At 44.6% G+C, this 21,401-nt stretch overlaps 1 protein-coding gene across 1 annotated transcript; it reads left to right on the plus strand.

Moving 5' to 3' along the window:
- The first annotated feature begins 542 nt into the window (after positions 1-542).
- Positions 543-18,059, plus strand: LOC118390433 (uncharacterized). The gene is made up of 7 exons (XM_035780994.2): positions 543-979; positions 3,425-3,736; positions 4,072-4,338; positions 15,453-15,791; positions 15,922-16,053; positions 16,265-16,327; positions 17,733-18,059. Exons 1-7 carry the CDS (start codon positions 901-903, stop codon positions 17,801-17,803), a joined length of 1,263 nt encoding a protein of 420 aa, XP_035636887.1. The 5' UTR covers positions 543-900; the 3' UTR covers positions 17,804-18,059.
- Positions 18,060-21,401: the final 3,342 nt, after the last annotated feature.

Raw genomic sequence — 21,401 nt, forward strand, 5'->3', positions numbered from 1 at the left:
GATGACAAGAGGTTCTATGAGGCACTGAGTGTGAGGGGTGGGGAAGGGGTGGGGAGGTTTGACAGGGAGATAAGAGGGAAATAGACATTTCCAAGTAACACAGTGTAACCATTGATTCCACCGTGCCTCGATGTCTCTGTGGGTCTCTATGGGTTTGTATTTCAGAAAAGCCTGTCTGCCCTGCCGCCCCCTCCTTCTCGCTCTCTCTTCCTGTTACACACCCTCTTTTCTCACTGTGAGAGGAGCTAGTTTCTCTGACAGGGAAACTGCTTTTCTGCTCTGACACAAGTGGTTCCAGGTGGGCCCTTTCGTATGTCTGCGGCAGTGGGTTTCAGATGCATTGGCTCTCATTTGTGTTAACAAGGATATTTTCCATCTGGATCCTTTAAAGTGACAGCAAAGCAAAGTGACAGGCAGGTAAGAAGCAAAGAGGCGTTTCCAAGTAACACATTGTAACCAATGATTCCACCGTGCCTCTGCCTCTGTAGAAGGGGGTGTATTTCAAACCAGCCTGTCTGCCCTGCCGCTCCCTCCTTCTCGCTCTCCCTTCCTCTTACAGTCCCTCTCTTCTCACTGTGAGAGGAGCTAGTTTCTCTGACAGGGAAACTGCTTTTCTTCTCTGACACAAGTGGTTCCAGGTGGGCCCTTTCGTATGTCTGTGGCAGTGAGTTTCAGACTCATTGGCTCACATTTGTGTTTACAAGGATATTTTCCATCTGGATCCTTTAACCTTTAAAGTGACAGCAAGTGCTTTTGATCTACACCATCCCAGAGGCTGAAATGTGAGATCTAAGAGAGACCAAGACACTAATTGTGATTCAGAGCTCCTAATTGCTTTAAGATTGCTACTGATTGGAATCAGGACGGGAGTCAACAGCAACTTTGTGTCTTTGTGAATGAATGAGAATGGTAAAGGCACTTGCTCAAGCTTTTTTGAGGTTGCTGTGGATTCTCACCTTGGCAAAGTGTAAGATCCCAGGTAAGGATAAGACCTCTCTATCCACTTTTAAAGGTAGTAGTGCAAGAATTGTCAGGATAGGCTCATGGGTCAAGGTTAAAGGCACGGGATGTCTTTAGTGTAAGGAAACAAATAATCTGACTACTGTATGCCTTTAAACACTTACATTTGATCTAATCTTAAAATACATCTATATCTAAAAACATTTCTTACCCCAGGACACTTCAATGGGGGAGTGTCCAGGAAAATAAAGACAAGCAAACTTGACTTACCTGGTTCTGATGGAGGTGATTACGCCAAAATGTAAACCTGCTTGCGTGATGTGTCCCGTCAATAAATAATCAGATCTATGCAGAAACAATGTACTCCTTTTTCTTTATTTTCCTGGATAGTCACCAGTTTGAAGTGTCCTGGGGTAAGGAATGATAGTCACCAGTTTGAAGTGTCCTGGGGTAAGGAATCATAGTCACCAGTTTAAAGTGTCCTGGGGTAAGGAATGATAGTCACCAGTTTGAAGTGTCCTGGGGTAAGGAATGATAGTCACCAGTTTGAAGTGTCCTGGGGTAAGGAATCATAGTCACCAGTTTGAAGTGTCCTGGGGTAAGGAATCATAGTCACCAGTTTAAAGTGTCCTGGGGTAAGGAATGATAGTCACCAGTTTGAAGTGTCCTGGGGTAAGGAATCATAGTCACCAGTTTGAAGTGTCCTGGGGTAAGGAATCATAGTCACCAGTTTGAAGTGTCCTGGGGTAAGGAATGTTTCCCTTTTTGTTCAAGCGGGGCTGAAGAGTGTTTTGGTACACTTTTTTTCTCTCTACATCTCTAGTTCATGGAACAGATGCTTTTTGCATTGTGTCCCTTTCACTGCACAAGAAATCACCGTTCTTCTGGGCAAAACTAAAACGAGACAGACATCTGAAAAAAAGAACAAGAACTACTTTAACATGTGGTCCTAAAAGGAGAGGGATTTTCCATAAGACAAATCCAGTGTAAAGTATTAGTTTAAAGATGATGTTTTGACCAGGAGTTTTATGAATACAAAACAACCATTCACTGCACTGTTCCTGTCACTTGTCGATGAAGTCTCTATCCATCCTCAGCAAATCTGAGAATGTATGAAGTAAAAACATCCTTCAAGGCAATGCTGAGCCTCTATTGCTGTGCATGTGGAAATACGTTGTCCACATCCCTGTAAATCCCTGAGAGGTGGTCAGTCAGTGGGCAGTGAGCAGGAGTCGAGATGTGTTCTCTCTGAGGAATCCAGTTGCCCATGGCGTCTGGGATAGCTGGCCCTCTGGCCCTCGGCATGCCTCTGTTTGTTCTGGTTGGGAGACTAGGGAGGCCGGGCCCCACTGCCCTGTTCAGTATTTAGACTGGCCAGACCACGCTGGGACCCAGGTCAGCTGTCTCTTCGGTTTGGAATGTTGCTGAGGAGATGAAAGAATCTACTCTGAGGAGAAGCTCACAGTCTCACAGGGACGCCCTTGACTCTTCACACATTTGCACACATGCTAATTCTATATAGTCATGCACTCTATTTGACTCTGAGTGGGTGCCCTGTCTGTGAAGGACTTCACTGGTGTTACCACTATTATTTTGGCAGTAAAAAGCCCATGCATTCACCTGTGAGCATGGATGTTACATGTACTCATTCACAGTGCAATGTCTTGTCGCAACCACATTTAGTGCAAAACAAACGACTGAAAAGAACGGATGTTGAGAATAGACTGTGTGATTACCAGTTTCAAGGGTATTATCTAGTACTTATCCAGTGTCAAACTCTGCATTTAACTCCAAAATTGTAATGTATGTATGTAATGTTTGGCTTTAGAAGTGCCACCATAACCATAGGTGCCGGCGCTCACTGTGAGTTGTGTGGTGGCTGAAATGCTGGGACTGCATGTTACAGTTGGGTAAGACGAAACATAGTGAATGTTTCAGAACCGTGAGAGTAACACAACCTATAGCAAGATGGTAAGAGGGGGAGAAAAGGTCACTCGTTACCATGAGGATTCAGTACACGTCATACGTGATATACCGGTATGGAAAGGACACACTGTGAGTAGGTGTTGTGGGCTGAAAGAAAAAGATAGGAATGGAGAGAACATTTAGTTCATTCCGCCTTCTACTGCAGTAGGCGAAATAGGGGGTCACACACAGTGTTTCTTGGTGGTCTTAAATCTACTTTGAAACAAAATTATATACCTTAAACACATAGTTATGGGCTTTAAAAAAGAATACACCTGTACCATATCAGATATGGAGTTGAAATGTATTACATTTTGAGTTTGCATCGAAATATTGCACTTTATATACGTCACAGAAGACTGAAATAAAAAATATATAACAAAACCGTTTGACAACAAGCAACACTGGATTGTTTGCGTTTAAAAAAAAAAGGATGTTAACTAATTATTAAATGAAGGTCACATTTTCCCAAACTGTTCTCTCTCTACTTCTCCCTTAGATGCCCATTTGACATGCCTGTTCTCAGAAGACTGTGTGCTACCCTGCAGCTTCAAACCCAGCGGAAATGAGATCATCAGCTGGTACCGCCAGGAGTTACTCCTCCTCAGCCACTCCCATCAGGGTGGAGACCAGTCGGACCAGCCTCCCAAGGGCCACCGTACCAGGATGTACCTGCTTCAGGACCAGCTCTCCCGGGGCAACGCCTCGCTCCACCTCAGCCAGTGTGGCATCAAGGACCGAGGTCGCTACAGGTGTCTGGTCAACAGCACTCTGGGACAACAGGAGTCCTTTATCATCATGAAAGTGGAGGGTTAGTAGTACCGCTGGCGCTAGTATCGAGGCTAGATTATGCTGCTGAGTATCCACTTCACATATCAAATTCTTTCAGCATAGCTTGTGGTAAAATACCCTCTGTTAAGAGACATGAATCATTGTTTGTCCACCAGCTACCTCTGTATTGGAGCTAGAGCCAAATTGCTAAACTGATGCCAAGCCAGGAGTCGAGTATTTGCTTTTGTTATTGGTTTTGTAACCTTGCTGTACAAAAACCTTTTGAATGGTTTTTGCTCTCAAATTCGCTGTTTGTAGTGAAACCACTCAAGGCTATTACTCTCTAACCTTGGCTCTCTGTCACTGTTATTCCAGCTCCCATCAAGATGGTTACCATGGAGATAAGTAAGAACACAGAGATTCAGTGCCTGTCTAAGGATATCTTCCCTGCTCCCCGTGTGCAATGGTCCACTCTGCCACCTAAAGCCAACCTGAGATCCACCACACATATGGCGCCCAACACTGAGGGCCTCTACTCTGTTCAGAGCAAACTGAGAATGTTTGGAAATACCCCCACTTACGTCTGCACCGTTAATTCCACATATGGATCACAGTCATGGAAGAGCTCACTACAAAAAGGAGGTACGGTATAATCAGCGTTGTCTTTCTCTTTCTCTCTTTCTCTCTCATTTTGCAGATGCATCGTTTATGGTTGATAAATTATCATTTAAACAGTAATACACTGCTGGGAGTGACTGTTATTACAAAAATAAAAGGATTATTTAACCTTTATTTAACTAGGCAAGTCAGTTAAGAACAAATTCTTATTTACAATGACGGTCTACCAAAAGGCTACAGGCCTCCTGCGGGGACGGGGGCTGGGATTAAAATGAAACACTACATAAAGAGAGACCTAAGACAACAACACAGCATGGAAGCAACACAACATGACAACAACATGGTAGCAACACAACATGGCAGCAGCAAAACATGGTAGCCTCACAAAACAGGGTACAAACATTATTGGGCAGACAACAGCACAAAGGGTAAGAAAGTAGGGACAACAATACATCCCGCAAAGCAGCCACAACTGTCAAGATGGCCACCATTGTTCCTATAACCAAGAAGGTAAAGATAACTGAACTAAATGACTACCGCCCCGTAGCACTCACTTCTGTCATCATGAAGCGCTTTGAGAGACTAGTCAAGGATTATATCACCTCCACCTTACCAGTGTCATGACGTGGCCCTTTCTGGGTGTAGATCGTGGCTCCCCCCCTCGCTCTCCCTCTCTCTCCTAAACCCAGGTTTTGTTATCTCAGGTCATAAATTCCTGGCAGAGACTCTCTCCCCCTGGTCATGCCGAAAGAGAGGGAGAGAGCATAGGGAGAGAACAAAGGACTTCACTTGGCAAAACTCCTAAATCCCCAAAATGGGAGAATTAAACAATATTTCTACTTTTAAGAATGTGTAAATGGTCCGTGGACACTTAAGGGACAGTTATGACAAGTTTGTTTCATTTGGTGATCTAATGAAGGACAGGAAAAACACAGTACACGGTATCTCTTAAGTGTACATTTCCCAGCTGTCAGGTTTACATCTAAATATTGTGAAAGGTCTGTGATTAAACCTACTTGTGAAAAGATGTAATGTGATATGAACATTCTAAATGAGAGTTTGGATTTTCATATGAAGATTAACTAGTCATTGGCCACAGACATCACATTAGGCATCGACAAAGGATTAAACCTGCTCCTGAAGAAATTCACACTTGATCATAACATGCCGGGTGACGCTGGAAGTGGTTTAAACTACAACTCTATCAAAGGACAAGACTATACCAACGCGGAGCATTGGCTACACGGCTGGAAATGATTCAACTCTGAAAATGGTTCAACTCTGGGACTATCGATTCACTACAGAAGGAGCAAATTGTAGACGACACTAATTACTAGTCTGCAGCTAACAATGACGTAAACCTCGAACGTGAATAAAGAGAACTGCTGAAGCATCTATTCTATGAGAAGATTTCTGAATGGTACTATGACGTTTCCATTCTAACCACCTACAACCACCTACGACTTTGATCTTCCGGGAAACACAACCAGAGACTTTTCTGTTGACTCTCTCCAGCAGATGGACCTGCGACCACAGAGAGAGACAGCAAGAAATACACCCGGAAATATGTCAATTGCAATTTATTTTCGGATGAGTGGTCGTTCATGTAAAGTATTATCAATTTATATGAGTGTAGTAATCCTCTATGAGTTTCCTGCTCTTGAACTGCCACACCCCTTTTCTTTGTCTACCAAGCCGTCATATCGGTTTCGTCCGCTAGAGACCTTTTCTTTGTATTATGTAGCAACCCAATGTATGAACTAATTATGTGTGTTTTCATTTATTTCTATGATTAGTTAGTTAGTAAATAAATACCCAAGCCAATTTGTATATCGCTGATTCATAATTTACGATAGGGATTGTGCAGAGAACCAAGACCTTTACAACGTTTCGAATGAGACTGGCGGAAGGTAAAGATTAATAATCATTAATAGAAGACTAGATAAGATATTAAAATATCTGAAGAGTCGATTCGGGAAATAGAGACTAATGCATTTTCCCGTGGTGCCCCGACTTCCTAGTTGATTAAAGATTACATGATTGGTTTAATCAGGTAATAATAGTTACAAATAGAGAACTGATTTGATAAAATAACAGTCTTCACATTTAATGATAGTAAAGACAGGACACCGGCCACCCTAGACCCTCTTCAGTTTGCATACCGCCCTAACAGGTCCACAGACGATGCAATCGCCATCATACTGCACACTGCCCTATCCCATCTGGAGAAGAGGAATACCTATGTAAGAATGCCATTCATTGACTTCAGCTCAGCATTCAACACCATAGTACACTCCAAGCTCATCATCAAGCTGGAGGCCCTGGGCCTCAACCCCACCCTGTTCAATTGGGTCCTGGACTTTCTGATGGACCGCCCCCAGGAAGTGAAGGTAGGAAACAACATCTCCACCTCGCTGGCCCTCAACAGCGAGGTGGAGGGTGCGTGCTCAGGGTGCGTGCTCAGCCCCCTCCTGTACTCCCTGTTCACCCATGACTGTGTGGCCATACACGCCTCCAACTCAATCATCAAGTTTGCAGACGACACAACAGTAGTGGGCTTAATTACCAACAACAACGAGGCAATCTCAGGAGGCTGAAGAAATTTGGCTTGTCACCCAAAACCCTGACTAACTTTTACAGATCCACAATTGAGAGCATCATGTCGGGCTGTATCACATCCTGGTATGGCAACTGCTCTGCCCTCAACCGCAAGGCTCTCCAGAGGGTGCTGCGGTCTGCACAATGTATCCCTGGGGAAATTACCTATAGCACCCGGTGTCACAGGAAGGCAAAAGAAGATCATCAAAGACAACAACCACCCGAGCCACTGCCTGTTCACACCACTACCATCCAGAAGGCGAGGTCAGTACAGGTGCATCAAAGCGGGGACTGGGAAGCTGTTCTTCAGTCTCTATTTCAAGGCCATCAGACTGGTAAACAGCAATCACAAACTCAGAAAGGCTGCTGCCAACATGGAGACCCAAACACTGGCCTCTTTAACAAATAGATCACTAGTCACTTGCACTGTCGGAACCAGAAGCACAAGCATTTCGCTACACTCACATTAACATCTTCTAACCATGTGTATGTGACAAATAAAATGTGATTTGTCAGTGTGAGTGTCCATGATTGAGTCTGATTGAGTCTTTGAATTAAGAGCTGCTGTGAACTGAAAAGACGAGCGACCCAAGGATGTTTGTGCTTTGGGGACCTTTAACAGAATGTGACTGGCAGAACGGGTGTTTTATGTGAAGGATGATGGCTGCAGTAGATATCTCAAATGGGGGAGTGAGGCCTAAGAGGGTTTTATTAATAAGCATCAACCAGTGGGTCTAGCGACGGGTATACAGAGATGACCAGTTTACAGAGGAGTATAGAGTGCGGTGATGTGTCCTATAAGGACATTGGTGGCATTGGTGGCAAATCTGATGGCCGAATGGTAAAGAACATCTAGCCGAATGGTAAGAACATCTAACATCTAGTCATTTGAATCAGGGTTAGTTTGGCAGCTAGGGTGAAAGAGGAGCGATTACGATAGAGGAAACCAAGTCTAGATTTAACTTTAGCCTGCAGCTTTGATATGTGCTGAGAGAAGGACAGTGCACCGTCTAGCCATACTCTCAAGTACTTGTATGAGGTGACTACCTCAAGCTCTAAACCCTCAGAGGGAGTAATCACACCAGTGGGGAGAGGGACATTCTTCTTACCAAACCACAATGTCCGTTGTTTTGGAGGTGTTCAGAACAAGGTTAAGGGTAGAGAAAGCTTGTTGTCGAGCGTTAAACAGAAAATCTGGTGAGGGGCTAGCTGAGTATAACATTGTATCATCTGCATATAAATGGATGCGAGAGCTTCCTACTGCCTACTGAGCTATGCTGTTGATGTAAATTGAGAAGAGCTGTTCTGACTTTATACACCGCACTCTTTGAGAGAGGTAGTTAATAGTAACTCCCCATCCCGGGTCCGGGAGCGTAATCATCGACTGACACTAATTAGCATAACGCAACGGCCATAAATATTCCTAGAAAATATTCCTATTCATGAAAATCACAAGTGAAATGTATTGAGACACAGCTTAGCCTTTTGTTAATCACCTTGTCATCTCAGATTTTCAAAATATGCTTTACAGCCAAAGCTAGACAAGCATTTGTGTAAGTTTATCGATAGCCGAGGATAGCATTTTGTCCAGCTAGCAGCAGGTAACTTGGTCACGGAAATCAGAAAATAAAAGCAATCAAATTAAATTGTTTACCTTTGATGAGCTTCGGATGTTTTCACTCACGAGACTTCCAGTTAGATAGCCAATGTTCATTTTTTCCAAAAATATTATTTTTGTAGGCGAAATAGCTCCGGTTTGTTCTTCACGTTTGGTTGAGAAATCGCCCGGGAAATTGCAGTCACGAAAATATATATTCCAAATTAGCTCCATAATATCGACAGAAACGTGGCAAACGGACTTAGACAAGTTGTAAATGGATCATAATAGTACTCACAGCTTTCCAAGAAAAACATTTGAGACATTTCTGATCTGTTTACATACAGTACCAGTCCAAAGTTTGGACACACCTACTCATTCAAGGGTTTTTCCTTATGTTTTACTATTTTCTACATTGTAGAATAATAGAGAAGTCATCAATCAACATGATGAAATAACACATATGGAATCATGTAGGAGGCAAAAAAGTGTTAAACAAATAAATACATTTATTTTTTATTTTAGATTCTTCAAAGTAGCCACCCTTTGCCTTGTTGACTATCAGACCTCAGGATACAGAACCGCAGACAGGCTCAGGGAAAGGGCAGGCAGAATGGTCAAAACTGGAAAAAGGAGACAGAGGGCTGTAAGACAGAGGATTAATCCTTGATACATGAAACGTGGGATGTGTACGGAGAGTGTGGGGCAACAGAAGATGAACAGCAGAGTGGCTAAGGATCTTGGAAAAAGGGCAGATAAAATGGGGGGAAAGTTTGCGGGACTCTACCCGGAGGGGCAGATTCCGAGTAGACAGCCATACCCTCTCCCCAAGAAGATAGCGGGGAACCAGGGTCCGGTGGCAGTCCGCCTGTCGACGGTACCTGGAGGTAGTCGTGAGAAGAGCAGACCAAGCTCTCTTCCAGGTGCAGACGAACATCTGGGCAGAGGGTATGATGACCTCTTCCTCTTGCTCAGGGAAGAGTTTGGGCTGATAACCCATGGAGCATTCGAAGGGCGAGAGCCCAGTGGCCGAGCAGGGAAGGGTGTTCCGGGCGTACTCCAGCCACACAAGTTTCTGGCTCCAGGTGGTGGGGTTGGCCGAGACGAGGCACCGAAAAGTTGTATCCAGGTCCTGATTGGCACGCTCCGACTGCCCTTTGGATTGGGGATGAAAACCGGAGGACAGGCTGGCCCGACGAGCCAATGAGTGTGCAGAACGCCTTCCAGAACCGGGACGAGAATTGAGGACCACGGTCGGAAACCATGTCCACTGGAAGTCCATGGATCCGGAAGAAGTGCTGTACCATGAGCTGGGCCGGCTCCTTGGCCGACGTAGCTTGGGGAGGGTAATGAAATGGGTAGCTTTGGAAAACCTGCCCAACACCTTGAGGATAGCGGTGTTGCCATCAGACGGAGTGGGACCAGTGACGAAGTCCAGGGAAATATGTGACCAGGGACGGTGAAGGACAGGAAGAGGTTGAAGGAGGCCAGCCAGAGCTTACAGAGGAGTCTTGTTCTGAGCACAGACAGTGCAGGCGGCGACGAACGCGGAGATGTCTGGAACTATGGTGGGCCACCTGCCACCCTGGCTCCAATGGGGGCAATAACGGCGTGAAAGCGCGTCTGGCTTAACATTCTTAAACCCCGGGTGGTAGGAGATGGTGAAGTTTGAACCGGGTGAACAACAATTCCCATCGAGCTTGCCTGGAGTTGAGATACTTGGTGGTACGGAGATATTCCAGGTTCTTGTGATCCGTCCACACTATGAATAGAAGTTCCGCCGCCATCTAACCATTGTCTCCACTCCTCCAAGGCCATCTTCACCGTGAGTAGTTCTTGATTCCCCACATCATAATTCCTCTCTGTGGCGTTAAGGCGATAGGAGAAGAAGGCGGAGGGATGCAGCTTAAATTCCAGGGCAGAATGCTGGGACAGGACAGCCCCCACTCTGACATCCGAAGCGTCTACCTCCACCATGAACTGACGGAACGGGTCCGGATGGTTCAATATGGGAGCTGTGGTGAAGCGGTGCTTAAGGTCCAGGAATGCCCGGTCAACAGCTGGGGACCACATGAACGGGACCTTCGGAGATGTGAGTGCTGACAAGGGAGAGGCCAGGGTGGATTAAACCGTGATAGGAATTGGCGAATCCTAAGAAACATTGCAATCTAGTACCGCTCTCACCTTACCCAGATCCATCTGCACATTCCCAGAAGTGATGTATCCAAGGAAGGAGATGACGGAGCGATGGAACTCGCATTTGACAAACAGCTGGTTCTCCAGGAGATGCTGGAGGACTTGTTGGATGTGGAGAATGTGTTCTTGAGCTAAGCGGGAAAAGACGAGGATGTCATCGAGGTAGACGAAAGTGAACTGGTTCAACATATCCCGGAGAACGTCATTAACCAGGGCCTGGAACACAGCAAGAGCATTGGTCAAACCGAATGGCATCACCAGGTATTTATAGTGTCCACTAGCAGTGTTGAAGGCTGTCTTCCACTCGTCACCTTCCCATATCCGTACCAGGTGGTAAACATTCCCCTAACTTAGAGAACATAGTAGCCCCTTGGAGCGGCTCAAAACCAAGGCGATGAGAGGTAGTGGGTAGCGGTTCTTAACCGTGATGTCATTGAGGCCCCGGTAGTCGATGTACGGGCGCAGAGTTTCGTCCTTCTTCTCCACAAAGAAGAACCCTACGCCGGCGGGGGAGTCAGAAGGACGGATACCCCCTGCAGCCAGGGACCCGACAGTGAATACAGCCATCCCCGGGGTGGTAGTGCCCGTGAGAATGTCATTCCCGCAGTCATAGGGTCAATGCAGAGGAAGCGAAGTGGCCCGGGCCATGCTGAAAACCTCCCATAGATCCTGGTACTCCGCGGGAATGGCAGAGAGGTCCGAGGCTTCTTCCGAGCCCAAAGGAAGACGTCCCTGGGCAGGCTGCGCTGACTTCAGGCAATGGGCGTGGCAGAACGGGCTCCAGCCCATGATAGTACCAGCAGTCCAGTTGATAAGGGGAGTGTGGCACTGGAGCCAAGAAAACCCCAATACCACGGGAACCTGAGCATAAACTGTATAGATCACTGTGTTTCCCGGACACACACAAGTGGAGAGGGGTGTGAGTAAGGGGAGAAGAAAAACTCTCCGTATGGTCCACCAGAGTACTCGTACCTACTGATGAGCCTGGTCTTCTTAAAAGACAGGTTGACACATAATGACCGGCAGTTCCGCAATACAGACAACTTTGGGTGTTAAGTCTGCGTAAGTGTTCAGCCTAGCTCTGCCAAGTTGCATCGGCTACGGAAAAGGGGAGTCGGCAGACCTCAGAGACTCTCGGGGGAACTCTCGTAAGCTTGGATTCTCTCGGGGACGTAGACGCCGGAATCTTCCGGAGTTCCTCGGAGGCAAGTTGGGATCCTTAGGGCAAGAGATTGGGACCGGAATCAGACCTCCTCTCCCTCCTATGTTCCCGTAGCCGCCCATCGATCCGGATGGTCAAGGCGAAGAGAGAATCGAGATCCGTAGGCAGTTCCCGGGCTGCAAGCTCATCCTTAACGTCCTCTGATAATCCATGAAGGAATGTGTCAAAAGGGGATTCTGAGTTCCAGGCACTCTCGGCAGCCAATGTGCAGAAATCAACCGCATAGTCCACCACAATTCGGAAGTCTTGGCGATGCTGGAGTAACTTCTGGGCAGCCTCTCTCCCAGAAAATTGAGAATTGGAACCTTTTTCACCTCATCCACGAACTCCTTCAGGCTGAAACACTCAGTAGATTGTTGCTCCCACACCGTAGTAGCCCAGGCAAGAGCCCTCCCGGAGATTAGCGGGGGAAGGACGAGGGCAGCAGCTCAAAGATGAGGGAACACTGGGAGAGAAACACCCGACAGGTTCCTGACCGTCCAGCGAAGTGTTCCGGGGGAGGTAAGCAAGGTTATTGGGAAGCCAGGGTGGCCTGGAGAGACGCACTGCTGACAGCGGTGTTACTGGGGGGCTGGGAGGCTACTGTCGTGGCCGGTGGACTCACAGATAATCTGCGGAATTGTTCCAGCAATGTATTCAAGGCACAGTCATGGCGTTCTGCCAAGGTCTGGAATCCGTCCATAAGACCTGGGAGTAACTCCTTGTGTCTCCCAATGGTGGCTCCTTGGGAGGAGATGGTGTTGCGGAGTTGGTCCAAGTCTACTGCGTCAGTCATGGCCAGGTCGTACAATCGGACCTCAGGAGTAGACCCAGATGCAGACAGTTCGAAGCAACAAAGTTTATTACAAAAACAGGTGGCAGGCAAACGACAGGTCAAGGGCAGGCAGAGGTCAGTAATCCGGAGCAGAGTCTGAAGGTACAGAACAGCAGGCTCAGGGTCAGGGCAGGCAGAGGTCAGTAATCCAGGGCAGTGTCACAGGGTACGGAATAGCAGGCAGGCTCAGGGTCAGGGCAGGCAGAATGGTCAAAACTGGGAAAGATAGAAAACGAGGACAAGAGAGAAAAGCAGGAGTACAGGAAAAATGCCAGTAGGCTTGACGAGACAAGACGAACTGGCAACAGACAAACAGAAAACACAGGTATAAGTACACAGGGGATAATGGGGGAAATGGGTGACACCTGGAGGGGGTGGAAGCAAGCACAAGATAGGTGAAACAGATCAGGGTGTGACAATGACAGCTTTGCACACTCTTGGCATTCTCTCAACCAGCTTCATGATGTAGTCACCTGGAATGCATTTCAATTAACAGGTGTGCCTTGTTAAAAGTTCATTTGTGGAATTTCTTTCCTTCTTAATGCTTTTGAGCCAATCAGTTGTGTTGTGACAAGGTAGGGGTGGTATACAAAAGATAGCCTTAAGCAAAGAGATAGTCATAAGCAAAGAGAAATGACAGTCCATCATTACTTTAAGACATGAAGGTCAGTCAATCCGGAAAATGACAATAACTTTGAAAGTTTCTTCCACTTGCAGTCGCAAAAACCATCAAGCACTATGATGAAACTGGCTCTCATGAGGACCGCCACAGGAAAGGAAGACCCAGAGTTACCTCTGCTGCAGAGGATAAGTTTATTTGAGTTAGAATCTGCACCTCAGATTGCATCCCACATAATGCTTTACAGAGTTCAAATATCTCAACATCTCAACTTCAACTGTTCAGAAGAGACTGTGTGAATCAGGCCTTCGTGGTCGAAATCATGCAAAGAAACCACTACTAAAGGATACCAAAAATAAGAAGAGACTTGCTTGGGCCAAGAAACACGAGCAGTGGACATTAGACTGATGGAAATTTTCCTTTGGTATGTTGAGTCCAAATTTGAGCCTTTTAATTCCAACTGCCGTGTCTTTGTGAGATGCAGAGTAGGTGAACGGATGATTTCCGCATTTGTGGTTCCCACCGTGAAGCATGGAGGAGGAGGTGTGATGGTGTGGGTTGCTTTGCTGGTGACACTGTCTGTGATTTATTTAACCAGCATGGCTACCACAGCATTCTGCAGCGATATGCCATCCCATCTGGTTTGCGCTAAATAAGACTATAATTTGTTTTTCAACAGGACAATGACCCAAAACACACCTCCAGGCTGTGTAAGGGCTATTTGACCAAGGAGAGTGATTAAGGGCTGCATCAGATGACCTGGCCTCCACAATCACCAGACCTCAACCCAATTGAGATGGTTTGGGATGAGTTGGACCGCAGAGTGTAGGAAAAGCAGGCAACAAAGTGATCTGCATATGTGGGAACTCTTTCAAGACTGTTGGAAAAGCATTCCTCATGAAGCTGTTTGAGAGAATGACAAGAGTGTGCAAAGCTGTCAACAAGTCATTTTGTCATAATTTTCTCCCCCCCCTTTTCATATCCAATTGTTTTAGTAGTTACTATCTTGTCTCATCACTACAACTCCCGTACGGGCTCAGGAGAGACAAAGGTCGAAAGCCATGCGTCCTCTGAAACACAACCCAACCAAGCCGCACTGCTTCTTAACACAGCACACATCCAACCCGGAAGCTAGCCGCACCAATGTGTCAGAGGAAACACCGTGCACCTGGTGACCTGGTTAGCATGCACTGCGCCCGGCACAGGAGTCGCTAGTGCATGATGAGACATGATATCCCTACCCAAACCCGGACGACACTAGGCCAATTGTACATCGCCCCATGGAACTCACGGTCACAGCCGGCTGCGACAGAGCCTGGGCTCAAACCCAGAATCTCTGGTGGCACAGCTAGCACTGGAATGCAGTGCCTTAGACCACTGCACCACCCGGGAGGCCAAAGGGTGGCTACTTTGAAGAGTCTAAAATATATTTTGATTTGTTTAATAGTTTTGATGACCTACAATGTAGAAAATAGTTTAAAAAATAAAGAAAAACCCTTGAATGAGTAGGTGTGTCCAAACTTTTGACTGGTACTGTATATTTTAGAGGCTCTTTATACAGACAATTGGTGTAAAACCTGTATAAACTGTATTTACAATTATTTGACAATATTTTATGTTGGCAATAATTCTATTAGACCATTTCTGATATATCCCATGTCTTACTTTAATTTTCCTGCAGGTGTGTTTTGAGTCAAATCTGGATTATATGCCTCTATTGCCATTCGTTCCAATTAGAGTGGTTTGCATTTCGCCCTGACAAATATGGCTGCCATTTACCTACCGTTCTGGAACTTTGAGGGTTTATGAAACAACGCCCTCTACGTAACAACGCCCTCTAGTGTTTAAGAGAGTGACTACAGCGGGAAGTCTGCTAAGGGACAGTGATATATACCTTTTACATTTTGCAGACACTCTTATCGAGAGCAGCTTACATAAGTCAGTGCATTCATTTTTGTATTTTTTTGTAAACTGGTCCCCCGTGGGAATCGAAACCCACAAACCTGGCGATGAAAGTGCCATGCTCTACCAACTGAGCCACAAATAACATGCTTTCCTTGGCTCACAATTCATAAACTTATTTCATCAACAGAGTTGATTGGAGAGGCAGGGCGAGAGCTGTCCATCCCTTGCATGGCTCCACAGAACTTCCAAAACTTTTCCCTCACCTGGACCTTCACTAGAACCAATGATAACTCCAAGGTCATCCTCAGCTATGTCAGCCAAACCAGACGGACCTCCAACCTTTGGGAGGGCCGGGTTGAACTGGAGCAGGACCGAGTTTTGATGGGAGATGGATCCCTCCTTCTTCACAACCCAGAGAGTCAGGAACACACAGGAACCTACACCTGTACATTCTCAGGCTTCCAGAGCAGACACATAGTTCAAACCCAAGTCACCATCAGGTCAACATCACGGCGGTCGTTGACAGGTACACAATTATACCTTTAAATGATTTACACCCTATGTGCTTATTATGCATGCAAGGTTATTGATGCTAAGTGTTCACATCTTTCCATAATGCTGAATTCTTAACACATTTACATTGTCCAAACGTCTAGACAATATGCCAAATGCTGAAGACCAGGTTGGGCGTACAGGGGAAAGTCACTCCAAGATGTGGGTTATTGCTGTAATAGTTGCAGTGGTTGCACTAGTAACAACAGCTATACTACTGTATAGAAAACAAAGAGGTAAGTATAAAGACAGGTCTTGACCCGGGCCTGCAGTGGGAGTATATCAGCGTATCAAAGAGATGTCTGCTATCCTACTGTTCAATCTACTATAACTAATGTGATGGAATACCTGAGAGTAAATTAATCACTTCTGAACACATGCATTCTGTACTCATACTCACATGGCAATGAAGGAAGTAATGACTCATATGATTTATGAACTCCCTAGCCAACCAAGGGAAGGCTGATAGGACCACTCTGGAGGACACAGAGATGCAGCCAATGAAAACTAGTAAGTGTAAATGTCTATTTTAGTAGCTGTCGGGACTCATCATTATACAGTATGGCCTTTGTCCTATATACAAACGTATGTGGACACCCCTTCAAATGAGTGGATTCGGCTATTTCAGCCACAACCGTTGCTGACAGGTGTTTATAAAATCAAGCACAAATCCATGCAATCTCCATAGACAAATATTGGCAGTGGAATGGCCCGTACTGAAGAGCTCAGTGACTTTCAACGTGGCACCTAAATAGGATGTCACATTTCCAACAAGTCAGTTTGTCAAATTTCTGCCCTGCTAGAACTGCCCCAGTCAATTGTAAGTGCTGTAATTGTGAAGTGGAAACACCTAGGTGCAACAACGGTTCAGCCGCGAAGTGGTAGGCCACACAAGCTCACAGAACGGGACCGCCAAGTGCGGAAGTGTGTAGTGCATAAAAATCGCCTCTCCTCGGTTGCAACATTCACTACAGAGTTCCAAACTGCCTCTGGAAATAACTGTTTGTCAGGAGTGGTGTACAGCTTGCCGCCATTGGACTCTGGAGCAGTGGAAATGTGTTCTCTGGAGTTATTAATCACGCTTCACCATCTGGCAGTCCGACGGACAAAACTTGGTTTGGCAGATGCCAGGAGAATGCTACCTGCCCCAATGCATAGTGGCAACTGTAAAGTTTGGTGGAGGAGGAATAATGGGCAGTGGCTGTTTTCATGGTTCGGGCCTTAGTTCCAGTGAAGGGAAATATTAATGCTACAGCATATGACATGCTAGACGATTTTGTGTTTCCAACTTTGTGGTAATAGTTTGGAGAAGGCCCTTTCCTGTTTCCCCATGACAGTGCACTAAGCGAGGTCCATACAGAAATGGTTTGTCGAGATCGATGTGGAAGAACTTGACTGGCCTGCACAGAGCACTGACTTCAACTCCATCGAACACATTTGGGATGAATTGTAACGCCGACTCCGAGTCAGGCCTAATCGCCTGACCTCACTAATGCTCTTGTGGCTGAATGGAAGCAAGTCCCCAGAGCAATGTTCCAACATCTAGGGGAAAGCCTTCCCAGAACAGTGGAGCCTTCCCAGAACAGAACAGCCTTCCCAGAACAGTGGCAGCAAATGGGGGACCAACTCCATATTAATGCCCATAGTTGTGGAATGAGATGTTCGAAGAGCAGGTGTCCACATACTTATGGCCATGTAGTGTATCTGATTTTATCCCATTCTGCAAGGCCAAAACAAAAGTGACTTGTGTAGCCTTCAGCCCAGATACCTTTAGCCTTAACAACATTCATAAAACTTAAACTGTTCTATCATTTGAATGAATTTATCTGTTATACTAAAGGCTTTAGTTATTTTTTAATTGGCTCATACCTATTGCCCTGCCTTACTAATTGGCCTTTCCATTTCTCCCTCACAGTTAAAACATCTGATGATTTGCCAATGGATAACTGCCAGCTGACAGCAGGACAAAACAACGGCCATACATAGCTCTGACTGACAAGACGTACTAGATGACAGTCATACTGTTCCTAATCACAGACCTGACATCATCAATCAACCATGCATTTATAGCTTGACTGATAGTTAGAAAATGAGCCCATGGACAACAACCCACATGTTTTGCTCAAGGGGGGAAATTATATCATTGGAGAGTACTGTTCTACAGTGGAGCACATCTGTGTTCTAAACAATTGAATAACTGTACCGTCTTCATAATTTACATTAAAGTTTTGAATGAAGTATTCATTGTAGCAGTCATCTGTGAGTGTCTGAACAGTTGTCAACTCTGAGATACCTTACCCTTCTGAGGTATCTAGCTAGCTACGGCAGGCTACCGAGACAGAAATAGACATTGCCATGCTGTTCGTAATGGAGCGTAACATTTTCGTCCTGAATTTGAGCTTTCGTTTTAACAACATGACCACACAACTTTGAAATTCTATATAGGACAAAATGCGTGTTGCAGGCACATTTTGATATTTAAGATTGTGAAAATGTTGTAGTCATTCCCTCTTAGAAAAAACGGTTCCAAAAGGGTTCTTCAGCTGTCCCCATAGGAGAACACTTTTTGGTTCCTGGTAGAACCCTATTTTTGGGTTCCATGTAGAACCCTCTGTGGAAAGGGTTCTACATGGAACCAAAAGGGTTCTAACCTGGAACCCTAAAGGGTTCTTTCTACCTGGAAGCAAAAATAGTTATTCAAAGGGTTATTCTATGGGAACAGCCAAACAACCCCTTTAGGTTCTAGATAGCACCTTTTTTTTCTAAGAGTGTACACCGAGATGTGTGAGTAGAAGTATACTAGTAGGTAAGAATACTACAAATTTTGATTATCAGAAATGTTTGATTGCAACTATATAACATTATCCTCTGGAATCTAAACTTCTATTAAAGAATATGTAGGCATTATTTTGAAAAAGGCCATGTCTTGTCTCTCTGGTGACCTGTCTCTACTCTGAGGACTGTGTGCTGCCATGTAGCTTCAAACGAAATGAAGACAAGGTGATTCATTGGTACAGACAGCAAACACCCGTCCATAGCTACTATGATGACATTGACTAGTTACAATTTCAGACTGAACATTTCAGTCGAAATACCTCTAACTTCTGGGAGGGCTGGACTGGAGCAAGACCAGGTTCTGATGTGAAATGGAGCCCTCCTTCTTAACAACCCAGAGAGTCAGGAACACACAGGAGCCTACACCTGTACATCCTCAGGCTTCCAGAACAGACACATGGTTCAAACCCAGGTCACCATCACAGCCAGATGAGCCACTGCAGGTAATATAGGATGTATATTAAAAGTAAAATTACCATGATATTTCCAATTACTGGTGTAACATGCTGTGAATGATTCCTGCAGTGTCAGCACTTCTGTGGCAGTGCTTATGGTACCATATATATTAATGTAAATTAATCATATATTTTTGTACTTATGTGGTGTGATTTCACATGGAGGAATTCACAATTTGGCAAAGAGGTTAAATGCCAGCAACCTTTTTTAAAAGGTAAACAAAGGCCAGACACACACTTACTCTCAGGCAGTTTTTATGGCACACGCTGCATGGTTGATTGGTCTGTGAACTCAATTACTGTAGCCTGGTTTAATGGAGTAGTGTGTAATGTGTACTGAAGCAGACAGTGGTTTGGGAGGTGCACTGTAACAAAGGACACCTTAGGTCAACCTAAAAAATAAAATGGCTAAACTGGTTACAAGTAAATGAGTTAGGTTTTCTCTATAAAACAAAAACGACATTTGTTGAAAACAAATATATGATTCAATGTCAACTGTTATATTTGATTATTAATAAACATATATTTCAAGTTGTAACCTATTTAATTAATGAATAACAAATACAAACAAATATTTCATGTAAATACAACTCCTTCTTTAATCTTGTTCCAAGTCACTTTTTACTTAGGAATTACCGATCCAGATTTCTTCAACTGGGTTACAAGCAATTGAATTCATTCCTTGTAAATAAAGACATAACATTTTGTTCAATATCTTAAAATAATGTTTTCAAACATATTCTTTATAGAAGACTTTCAAATGTAGTAATCACAACATAATAACTAAGCATTGCTGCCTTATTACGGAAACCTGATCTGACTCTCTAATGTCACATGTGTTACCAGTGGTGATTTTAGCATGTAAATCTTTGTGGGGAAAATTCATTATTTATTTATTTTTTTGTATGCCAGCAAAGCCACAACATAAAGCAACCCTATACAAAACATGAATTACACTATAACGGTCACAAACGGTGCCCACAAACTGTTAGCGCTAAATAAACTGTCCCAACAGCAGAGCTTTCTTTCCAGCACAATGGAGTGAATCCTTACCACTGCTACACCTGGCTATCAGCAGAGCCTTGTCTGGCAGTGAAACAGTTAATTCAGCCTCATTTACTGCCTTTTTTTAAAACATAGCTGATATGACTGATTTGCATAAACAAATGTGGTTTCTACTGATAATTGAGATGTACAAACTATGGCATAAGGGAAAGATGAGTGGATAAGAGGCAATCCATAATTTCGATTAAGACATTAAACAGCGAGCTAAGATGGACGTAGTCAATATAACTATTTGTTCAGCTCTTTTGAAATGTACAGTGACAAAATTCAGAACATGAGCCGTTCTTATAGTATTCTCCCTGTACACCAAGTCAGAACCGTAGGATAAATAAAGGGAACAATAAAAGCAGAAATTGAAAGCTCTTACAATATTCAATGATGACATTTCTCTAAAACAGGCTATAGACTACATGTGCACCACTAAGACAGAACAGTAGGCTAAGTTATGAGGGAGAAAGGGACCAAATTATTAGAGTGAGGCAAATGGGCTACTAACAGCTTACTACACAACACACACTTAGTAATACTTTCTTAGCTACAGTATGCATATCTCCCTGGCATATTACATAATTTATGCAGCAGCATGCAATAACACATGTTGTGCTCACTTGAACAGGAAGATGGCACAGCAGTCCTTCTTGCGGGCAAACTTTGTCATCAAAGTTTGGCATTCTCTGGATTTATGGTGCTTTCAAGACAACTGGGAACTCGGAAAAAAACTAAGTTGAATCATGACGTCCGTGATCTTCAGGTCGGAGCTCTAGAAAGAGGCCCGACAGATGACCAGTTGCCTTGACTTTACTGAAGTCTGAGATTTCCCAGTTTGGAGTTTCCAGTTGTTTTGAACTTAGCAGAAGTCATGCTGGATTGACAGCATGGCCAATGTATTCAACATTTTCTGGCCCATGGTTTTTACAAGCGAATGTTTATCCTTTAAGCTTGTAAAAAATACTCTTAAACCCAGACTTGGACCACACACCCTCTCCAACAAAAACTGTAGCAGGGTAGTGATTGCTTTGCAATGCTTGCAGTTAGCCACTGATTCCTTCCAAACCACTCGTTGTTGAATTTGTGATTTACAACTTGTTTTGTAATGTTTATGTCCAAAGAGCACCGATACGTTTTATCTATAATTTCTCTTCATATGACAAGGTTTGAAAATAATTTGCCAATAGATTGTTGACTTGATTAAATAAAGATTTGTTCTTAACTGACCTGCCTAGCTAAAT

Source organism: Oncorhynchus keta, chromosome 11, assembly GCF_023373465.1.
Source record: "Oncorhynchus keta strain PuntledgeMale-10-30-2019 chromosome 11, Oket_V2, whole genome shotgun sequence".
Classification (NCBI taxonomy): domain Eukaryota; kingdom Metazoa; phylum Chordata; class Actinopteri; order Salmoniformes; family Salmonidae; genus Oncorhynchus; species Oncorhynchus keta.

Excerpts from the sequence above, each read along its gene's own strand:
- LOC118390433 (XM_035780994.2), top strand. The coding sequence starts at position 901 with ATGAGAATGGTAAAGGCACTTGCTCAAGCTTTTTTGAGGTTGCTGTGG. Across the intron at positions 980-3,424 it reads GGCAAAGTGTAAGATCCCAG|ATGCCCATTTGACATGCCTG; the intron begins GTAAGGATAAGA and ends CTTCTCCCTTAG. Across the intron at positions 15,792-15,921 it reads ATCACGGCGGTCGTTGACAG|ACAATATGCCAAATGCTGAA; the intron begins GTACACAATTAT and ends CCAAACGTCTAG.